Raw genomic sequence first — 10794 nt, forward strand, 5'->3', positions numbered from 1 at the left:
AAAATACATTTGGGAAGCCTTGAATCGCAGCTTGTTAGTTAAAGATACACAGCCTTGGTTAAATCAGATCCTTAATGCAAACTGGAAATAAAAAGCACTTTTATTTTAGAAAAAGAAAACCCACTTTCTCATAGGATTACCTGTGGGTTTACTGTATACTATGTATAAAGTGTTTATCTCGGTACCTGGCTAGTATTGTCACAGGACACACGGTTTCTGTCTATTTCGGCAAAGGGATACTTACCACCTAACAAGCTGCCTTCTGGGCTATAAGTATCTTCAGAGAATGTGTGTGTAGATTCATTTCCCCTCTTTACATTTTTTGTTTCATTCTGTATAATAATTTAAAAAGCATTATTAACATTTCAAGAAAACATTAGCTTCTTCTAAGGAGTCATACTTTGCTGTGCAGTTTCTTGTGGGAATTTGTTTGTCTTACAGGCACCACATGCATTTTAGTACATTTTCCCACTGCATACTTAGCTCTCTGTAAATCACTGGTAGAAGAGTCACATTAAATGACAAGTAACCTGTTACTTAGTTTTGTTTTGTTTTTTTTTTTTTAAGTGAGATTATGTATCTTGAATCACAGGGGCAGTGAGGATGTTTATATCTCTTGGTGATAATTTTGGGGGGTAGCTTTTAGAGACAGGGTTTTAACAGATATTACTTTCAGACTTTCCTGAAACTCACATGGACCACAGCCTTCAACCATGACATCCTCTGGCCTTGTGCTTACAAGGGATTCGACGTGAACAATCATGCCAAGATGGGTAATTATTTGTTCTCTATTCCTATGATCCTGGGATGCACACACATGGCATGGCTGGTGTGGACGCTGGAGGACATCCTTTGTCCTTTCAGAAGGTCATTCCTTCCTCCCATCTTGTTTTGAGTAAGGATCTCTCTTGCTGTTTCTGCCAGGTTACCCAGTCTGTGAGTTCAGGACAATTTTCTGCCTCCCATCTCACAGTGGGGGCGATGGGTTTACAGATGCATGCTACCAGCCAATGTGGCTTTTTACCTGGGTTTGGGGAATTGACCCCAGGACATCAGGTTTGAGTAGCCGTACCTTTAACTGCTAAGCCACCTTGCTAGCCTCAGCTCAGATAATTCTTTAATGTTTATTAAATCTTGTCTAGACAGATATTTGTTGTTATTTTTGTTTGTTTGTTTAGTTCACATTAAAGATAAGAGTCCAGTCATGAGGTGACACCTGATTCCACTGAATAATTTATAAACACGTGTAAGCCTGTTCTTCAGTATTCTTAATGTTATATAAGATAATAGGGAATATTAAATTAGTATTAGAAATAAGATAGGGCTGGTGAGATGGCTCAGTGGGTAAGAACACTGACTGCTCTTCCGAAGGTCCTGAGTTCGGATCCCAGAAACTACACGGTGGCTCACAGCCATCCGTGATGAGATCTGACGCCCTCTTCTGGTGTGTCTGAAGATAGCAACAGTGTATTATGCCGGAGCGAGCAGAGGTTCACAGCTACAGTGTGTACTCATACACATAAAATAAATAAATCTTAAGAAAAAAAGAAATAAGATAGCATAGCATATATGTGTGTGTGTGTGTGTGTGTGTGTGTGTGTGTGTGTGTGTGTGTGTGTGTGTGTGTGTTTTAGAAGCAGGGCAGTTTGAGCAGCAGAGGGAAAACTGGTCTCAAAAGCCAAGGAATATAGTCCTCTTTTTTTTTTTAAAGATTTATTTATTATTATATATAAGTACACTGTAGCTGTCTTCAGACACTCCAGAATAGGATGTTAGATCTCATTAGGGGTGGTTGTGAGCCACCATGTGGTTGCTGGGATTTGAACTCAGGACCTTCAGAAGAGCAGTCAGTGCTCTTACCTGCTGAGCCATCTCGCCAGCCTGGAATATAGTATTAAAATCCTACTGCTATCAACCTCTATTTAATAATAATTTCTCAGAATTGCCCCCAAACAATAAAAACTGAACCCCAGCTTATAAACAGTTCCTTACTCAGGCTGTTCCTCCTATTGAGACTTAAAATCACTAAGAAGCAAATGGGACCACTGACATGTCTTCAGATTATATTTCACACAGTCCTATTGGGATTCAGATTCTCAGGAAACTTCATGGATAATTTTGAGCTCTAGTTTTCTCTGTATTAATATTCTTTCTAAAACTCCTTTTTAAACTTTATGTGTATGGGAGCTTTGCCTACATGTATGTCTGTGTATCACATGAGTGTTCAGTGCCTGTAAAGGCCAGAAGGTTTTTGATCCCCTGAAACTGGTGCTCCAAACAGTTATGAGCAACCATGTGGATGCCAGAACTGAACCCAGGAAGAACAGTCAGCTCACTTAACAGCTGATCTATCTCTCCAGCTCCTTTGTTTGTGACAGGGTCTCACAATGTAGCTCTGGCTGGCCTTGAACTCCTAGAAATCCACCTTCCTCTACCTTCAGGGTGCTGGTATTGAGGGCATGCCCAGATACTCATATTCTTTAAATTGTGTGTGTGTGTGTGTGTGTGTGTGTGTGTGTGTGTGTAGGGCAGGGGGCATTGTCCACATGAGCACTGCGCTTGAGGAGGCTAACAGAGGCCATGTGTACCTGGAGTCACCGGGCAGTCTGAGCTGCCAGACTAGGATGCCAAGAACAGAACTCAGGTCCTCTGTAAGAGCAGGAATCAGCCTACAGTCTGAGCCCATCTCTTCAGCCCAGGAGAGCTCCTTATAAAATTTAAACCATTCATCTTTTAAAAATATAGAACTAGCAGGGCGGTGGTGGCACACGCCTTTAATCCCAGCACTTGGGAGGCAGAGGCAGGCAGATCTCTGAGTTCGAGGCCAGCCTGGTCTACAGAGTGAGTTCCAGGACAGCCAAGGCTACACAGAGAAACCCTGTCTCGAAAAGCCAAAAAACAAAAAATCAAAAAACCAAAAAACCAAAAAACCCCCATAGAACTATATATAATATTGGACTCTGATTAACAGTAGACCATGATCATTTTTTTTTGAATTTTGAAAAATATAAAAAATAACATTATAAATAGACATACTTGAGGCAAGAAACCCATACACATAAGGCAATCAATTTTTAAAAATTCCTGAACAGGAGCTGGAGAGATAGCTCAGCAGGTAAAAGCACTGACTACTCTTCCGAAGGTCCTGAGTTCAAATTCCAGCAACCACACGGTGGCTCACAACCATCTGTAATGAGATCTGACACCTCTTCTGGTGCGTCTGAAGACAGCTACAGTGTACTTAGATATAATAATAAATCTATTTTTAGGCTTGAGCGAGCATGGCTGGAGAGAGCAACCTTCATTCCCAGCAACCACATGATGGCTCACAACCATCAGTGCAACCACAGTGTACTCATATACATAAAATAATAATTTTTTTAAAAAATTCTGATTATATAGAGATTATATAAACATTAATAAACATTATATTAAAAGCCCCTAGGTAGTGGCCTTTTACTACATTGAAAAGCCAATATGACCATTTTTCTTTTTTTTTCCTTAAAAAGAAAATTGAAGAGCTGGAAAGATGGCTTAGTAACTGATTAAGATCACTTGCTGCTCTTGCAGTCGACCCAAATTCATTTCCTACCACTCACACTGTACTAGCTCACAGCTGTTTGTAGCTCCAGTTTCAGGGGATCTGGTGCTCTTTTCTGATCTCTGTGGGATAGCTACACTTGCACATAGACACATACACATAAACTAATAAAACAAGTCTTTAAGTGTTTTTTTTGAGACAGGACTTTGCTATGCAGCCCAGGTTGACCTCAAATTTCGGGTCCTCCTGAGTTTACAACCATGATGTTAGGATTGCAGGTATGTGTGACTACTTCTGGCCAGTGTGACTACTTCTCTGTCAGCAAGTATATATTTGTAGTACATAAGGTCTCATCCATAAAATAATTTATCTACTGTATTCCATAAAATAATTTAACTATGTCCCACTCAAAAAATGTTTCTAATGTGATTAGAAATTATGCACTATATGGATTATCCTTTTCATTTATGGATTAACTTTTAATTTACAAGACTGTATGGATGATTCTTTTAAAATTACACTTAGTTATTTCTGTGTGCGCGTGTGTGGACATGTGTGTGCTGAGGGACTCATGTGATGTTCACAGGACAGCTTGCATAGACTTGGTTACCTTCTACTGCTTAGGCCTGGAGATTGAAGTCAGGTCATCAGGTTTAGTTGCAGGTGCCTTTGTCTTCTAAGCCACTTCACTACCCCATTATGGGCAATTCTTTAAGTATCTTTATTTTTTTTTAAAGATTTATTTATTTTGTGTATATGAGTACACTGTTGCTGTCTTCAGACACACCAGAAGAGGGCATCAGATCCATGTAGTTGCTGGGAATTGAACTCAGAACTTCTGGAAGAGGAGTCAGTGCTCTTAACATTGCTGGGCCATCTCTCCAGCCCTTGAGTATCTTTTTAAATATTATCTAGAGATAGACTTTTAAACTGTAGTTTAATGTTACCCTAACATTAAACAAGCTCTTTAGGAAGCCTCTGCCAGTTTATACTCTGGACTACATGAATTTTTTCATTATTTGTCCATTTTTTAAAATTATTTATTTATTATATGTAAGTACACTGTAGCTGTCTTCAGATACCCCAGAAGAGGGCATCAGATCTCATTACGGATGGTTGTGAGCCACCATGTGGTTGCTGGGATTTGAACTCAGGACCTTCGGAAGAACAGTCAGTGCTCTTTAACTGCTGAGCCATCTCACCAGCCCCTATTTGTTCATTTTTTATATCAACTTAATATGGTACAACATAACACATTTTTACTCTTTTCCTATCTTCCTGCTAGTGGCTACAAGTGTCAACATTCTTGAAGATCCTGAGACATCATGATCTATTACTTCCTGGGAAAGGACACTGGGACTTCTCATGAAGACACAGGATGGGTGCTGTCTGTGTCACGCATGGCAGCTGGTCACCTTCAGAGAGGCACAGTGGAAGATGCACTAGAGGAGGAGGCAGGCCCTTGTGGGCTCTCATCCTGTCTGTGACTGAGCTGGAGCCACATCTCCTAGCTGCACATCTGGAACTTCATGAACAGAAAGGATCTCTTTTAGAACACCGTCTGTCTGTAAAACTATTCCACCCTTTGCACACTAAGACTAAGAACACTGTCTGCGCATGCACCTTCCTTCTGGGTCCACCAGTGATCTTTTACTATCCCTCGTTATTTTGAAAACTAAATTGTTCATATAAGAGGAACCTGGGCTATGTCTTCAAACTTACTACTGTAGGTTGCACACCTGAGGCAGGTCTGAGGAAGAGGAGGTGGCTTCCATACACAAGGGTGAGTCTGAGTAGGACAAGTCTTGAGGAGGACCGTTGACATTCATCGTTTCTGACTCTGACATACTCTCTAAAATTTCATGGAAGTATCCACTTCAAGATGTACATGAACCGAAGATGAAGGCAATAATTTTCCTTTTTGTTTTGTGCTGCCAGGGATGACAACCAGAACTTTGGAAGAGTCCGTGTTTCTAACTGCTAAAGACGGAAGTCCTCTTTAAAACAAGCAAACAAAAGAGAAAGAAACATTTTTAGTGTCCATCTGTGTGTGCAAAGACTTTCTTTTTACCCCTTTTCACAATAAGAAGGCTAATGAAGGGGCTGGAGACATGGCTCAGAGGGTCAGAACTCTGGCTGCTCTTTCAGAGGCCCAGGGTTCAATTCATGCACCCACATTGTAGTTCACAAAGGTTTGTACACCTCTTCTGGTCTTCTTGGGAACCATGTACATGTGGTGTGCAGGCATACACATACGAACTTTCTGAAAACGTAAAGTTCACTACTCTAGATTTTAAAATGCTATTTTCCAACTCTGTATCGCAGTAAACAGTAATTTGGGTAAAACCAAGCCAATGTGTTTAGCTTCTATCTAATAATGTTCTACAAAGCAAAGTAGTCTACTATTTCCAAACTACTATCAGAAACTTTTTAGTTTTCACAAAATTTCTATTTGCTGCTATTTCAACACACGAAGTCAAATCCACCATTGTACAGGTTTCCTACACCACACCTGTTGGGTTTAACTTTGTTTTGTCTTTAAGAGGGAATTTCTCTGTAGCCTGGGCTGCTGTAAGTTCATGGCAACCCTCCTGCCTCAGCCTTCTGACTGATGGAATTATGAGCTGCCACCCTGGCATTCAGCCTCAGTTTTTGCTTTTGTTTTGGTCTACTTCCACCACATTAGGCAAAAGTTGAAAAACTGGAGGCATCTTAGAAGTCCTACGTCATCACCCATAGCTACTGCCATTCGACCTTGTCCATTTTTCCTTTGTAAGTATTTGTCCATAATCCATGTGTTCATTCTAGCTCCTGTCCTCACTAGTGATATGTTTTTTTTTTTTAATTTAATGTCTATGAGTACACTGTCACTGTCTTCAGACACACCAGACTGGGCATCAGATCTCATTACAGATGGCTGTGAGCTACCATGTGGTTGCTGGGAATTGAACTCAGGACCTCTGGCAGAGCAGCTGTGATCTGTATGCCTTTTTGGTTTTGTTTTGTTTTGTTTTTGAGACAAGGCTTCCCTGTATAGCCTTGGCTGTCCTGGAACTCACTCTGTAGACCAGGCTGGCCTCGAACTCAGAAATCTGCCTGCCTCTGCCTCCCAAGTACTGGGATTAAAGGCATACACCACCACTATCCGGTACCTGATCTGTATTCTTATATTTTCCGTTGTGAGTCTAGCCTTTAATGGCTGAGCCATCTCTCCAGCCCCGATCTGTATTTTTATATACATCTGTCAGGAGATAGGATATGTAGGTCCAACCACAGAATCCAAATTCTCGTTTGTCCATGAGGCATTCATACCACATATCCACATCATTTATCCAATATACTCTGTACAAAGGGATGCTTTCTACCGTCCCAGCCATCTGCCTGAGTCTGTGCTTCTCCTTGAGCCTTCCATAGTTTGCTTTCTGTTGCTATTAACAACCCCTCCAAAAAAACAAAAACAAAAAACCCAAACAACAACAACAACAAAAACATAACCAAAACCAACTTGGAAGGGGTCCTGGCTTATACTTACACTTGTGGTTCACAGTTCATCACGGAAGGAACTCAGGGCAGAAACTCAAGTAGGAACCGGGGAAGACCGTTGCTTATTGGTTTGCCTCATCTATTTTTTTTTTTTTTTAAATAAAAAGCAACTCAGGCCCACCAACCCAGGAATGGCTCAGGCCACAGTGGTCTGGACCCTCCAGCAACAATACATAATTAAGAAGATGCCCCACAGAAATGCCCACAGAGCAGTCTGATGGAGGCCACCCCCCAGCTGAGCTTTCCTTTTCCCAGGTGACTCAGTTTGTATGAAGCTGGCGAAACCCAGTGCACCCTGTCTAGCTTTACATTCTCTGTGATGTTGTATTTGCATTACTGTCTCATAACGCACCACTGCTTACTGTTTAGTCTTAACCACCACTTTAAGGGTGTTAGTGACTTTCCATATACACATCATACTTGCCAGCAAGTAGTATAGTTTTTCAATACTTCCTGCACACAGGCTAGTGCTGGCCTATGTCAGCTCTCTTCTTTCTCAGGCCTCACTTTCCTATTAGTCTTAATTATGTGTATGTATTTGTATGTCTGTGTTTGTGATTCAAGGTGTCCTAGGAAGCCAGTGGTGTCAGATTCCCTAGAGCTGGAGTCACAGGAAGGGGGGGGGGGCACCTGACCTGGGCATTGGGAACCAAACTCCAGTCCTTTGTATGAGCAGTATGCACTTTACCAGCTGTAATCATCTTTCTAGCCCCCAATTTTCCCATTTACAGTCTTTTCTTTTTACATGAAGTGGGACAGATTAGTTCAGGGCTTTTAAAACTTTTTCCACTCACTATATAAAGTTTACATTGTATATAAACTAGAAATACAAATAAAACACTTACTGATAATAAATTATACAGAAATTTATTTTAAAACAATTCTTTTGATATACATATAATTTTACCATTTATTAAATAGGAAAACAAATTTACATATTAGTTAGGTGTGTTTATCTGACATAATACCATCCAAAGATATACATTGATATTTATATGCTGAGAAATGGGACCAGGAAAATATTAGGTCTGCTTTCTGTAATGAAACGATTATTTCTATAAGACCAGAAAACTGCAATGTACGGTAAAAACACTGCTGTTCACGAGAAGTCCAAAAACCTTGAGAATAAGATTTTCATTCCCTGGGAAGCATACTGGGGTCCTCAGAAGGATCCACTGACAATGGGCCTTTAGTCAGATGGCCCTGACTTAGGGAGGCTAAGTGTGGAGCTGAGTCGGCTCCTGGGCCACCTAGCTGGAGGAGATAACATGGCCAGAACTGAGCTGGTTTCAAACTCTTCAAGGTCTCACCAATTACAATGAAACTAAGTTATCAACCAATCAGAATTGTACTAATGTCACTGCTTTGCCCCCTACCAATAATATTAGAGATTACTTAAACCTTCTGGAAAAATTCTCTTAGCCCTTCATAAAGGGGTCCATGAGCCCCTCAGGTGGTCACCGTTTTGATAAATGGTTGGTCCCTGAATGCTGGCAATTTCTGCAGTAAACACTCTGACTTTGCAGACTATTTGAGTCTGGGGCCTTCCTTCAGCTATTCTTGGACCCTAACAAGAACATATAAGTCTCAAATCTGAACAGAGGTATTTCAGGCAGTCTGTTGCTGTGGTTGGTTATAGTGTTGAGAACACTGGAAGCTGTGTGAGGTTATCATGGGTGAATATTGCCAGACGTTTGTCAGACTCATCATACAGTTTAAATTATGAATCAAGTTTTGGGTGTAGGGAATTTATCACGACTCTCCCCACCCCATCATTGGACCATAATCCTCAGTTAATAAACTCTGGTCTACACAGTTAAACACTGGCTGAAAATACCCCGAATTCTAGTGACATATTATCAAATTGTTTCTGTCTATCCTTAGTAGCTGCCTGCCTGAATGATATTGTTAGATTACTTAATTTACTGAAGAAGTTTTCTTTCTTTCTTTTTTTTTTTTTTTCCGAGACAAGGTTTCTCTGTGTAGCCCTGGCTGTCCTGGTACTTACTCTGTAGACCAGGCTGGCCTTGAACTCAGAAATCTGCCTGCCTCTGCCTCCCAAGTGCTGGGATTAAAGGCGTGCGCCACCACTGCCCGGCCTGAAGCAGTTTTCAAATCGATGTTATCACTTGGTAAAATGTAAATAACTGAGTAGGCTAAGGAAGCTAGGCAAGGCTGCTGGAGGATTTGACCTTGGGCTCACCTTTCCTGTCCTGCAAATAAAGGCTACCTGTGGGATTACAGGGATGTGTAAAGCCTTAAATCACTTTCCAAACGCAAAATGTTTCTTTTCCATGGGCCTGTGACTTGCAATTACATTTTAAAAAATTTATGTGTGTGATTAGTATATACATGGCATGTGTGCGCGGGATCCTCTGCAATAGGAGTTATAGTGGTTCTAAGTGGTCCAACCAGGTGCTGAAGCAAAACCCAGGCTCTTAACCACTGAGACATCTTCTCCAATAACAAGTCTGTACATGCCTCTTACGGCTCGGTATAAGTTGCAATCGTTTTCATCTTTCACTTTAGTCCCTAGAGAATTTTAGATTTTTGTTTGTTTTACAAGAAAGGGTTTTCTCTGTGTAGCTCTAGCTCTCCTGGAAATCACTCTGTAAACCAAGCTGGCTTTTGAACTCACAAAGATTTGCCTGCCTCTGCTTCCCAAGTGCTGGGATGAAAAGGTGTGAGCCACTACTACCCAGGCTTGTTCGGTTAGCCATTCAACCCAAACCCGTTGTTCGTTTTTTTTTGAAACAGGATTTCTCTGTGTATCCCTGTCTGTTAACAGGTTGGCCTCAAACTCAGAGATCTGCCTGCCTCTGCTTCCCAAGTGCTGGGATTAAACGTGTGCACCACCACCATCCGGTTTGAGTTAAAACCGTTTGAGGATAATAAGGGCTTGTGAGATGGCTGAACAGGGAAAAGCCCGGACGACCAGAGTTCGGTTCCCGGAGCCCAAGGTAGGAGGAGTAAGCTCTCAAGTTATTCTCTGAACTTCACTCATGAGCATGCAAACACACGCGCGCGCAAGACAATACTTAACATTTTAACATTTAAATACAGGCAGAAAGAGGGTGTCACGAGCGTTCTTGCCAAACTCAAAAATTTTAACTTTCCAACTTAAAAAAAATAAAAAACCCAACCACTTGTCTCATTTGCATCTCAAAAACAACGCACCAACGTCTCTAGAGAGCAAAAGTGTGCTCACTTCCATGATCCATAGAGGTTCTGGGACTCTGGCTAAGGATTCCGGGTTTCCTCCCGGCACACCGGCTCTGCGGGAGGGAGAACACCTTCCAACCGTCCCCACCGAGGGCACCAACTGGTGCGTCGCTGAGCGCTCGAACGCCCCAGTGTGACGTCCTCTGGACCGCACAGGAATCCGGAAGAAGGGGGTCAGAGGACGCAAGTCTTCTGGAGCAGCCGGTGAAAAACAGGCTGGCTTTCTACGACCGGAAACGCCATGGTGGAGCAAGAGCCACAGGCTGGGGAGCAACGCGTGCTACACATCCCACTCCACAAACAACGCACCACGCCCACTTCACAGCACGGATTGGTCTTTCCCGGCCACCGTAACGCGCACGCTCCTTGAGGGCACTAGGGCTTGGGGAGGGACTTCTGGAGCCGTACTTCCGGCGTCGCACTTCCGGCTTGTCGGTGGCCCTGTGTGCTGAAACCCTGTATTCTGACACCCCGTGGCGCCTGGTCAC

General features: G+C 42.2%; 1 protein-coding gene across 6 annotated transcripts in view; it reads right to left on the reverse strand.

Moving 5' to 3' along the window:
* Window positions 1-10558, reverse strand: part of Cage1 (cancer antigen 1) — a 38100-nt gene extending 27542 nt beyond the window's left edge. Inside the window, exons 1-3 of one of the 6 annotated variants that reach the window (XM_031358073.1) lie at window positions 10262-10558; window positions 5281-5538; window positions 245-332 (exon numbers count right to left, since the gene is read on the reverse strand). In XM_031358073.1, coding sequence (XP_031213933.1) covers window positions 245-332; window positions 5281-5388 — 196 coding nt within the window. In that variant the 5' untranslated portion in view covers window positions 5389-5538; window positions 10262-10558. Of the gene's footprint in view, window positions 1-244; window positions 333-5263; window positions 5539-10261 lie in introns of those variants that run through there. The other 5 variants (XM_031358071.1, XM_031358072.1, XM_031358070.1 and 2 more) reach the window with 5 other exon arrangements.
* Between the last annotated feature and the right edge of the window lie 236 nt (window positions 10559-10794).

Source organism: Mastomys coucha, unplaced genomic scaffold, assembly GCF_008632895.1.
Source record: "Mastomys coucha isolate ucsf_1 unplaced genomic scaffold, UCSF_Mcou_1 pScaffold7, whole genome shotgun sequence".
NCBI classification, from domain to species: domain Eukaryota; kingdom Metazoa; phylum Chordata; class Mammalia; order Rodentia; family Muridae; genus Mastomys; species Mastomys coucha.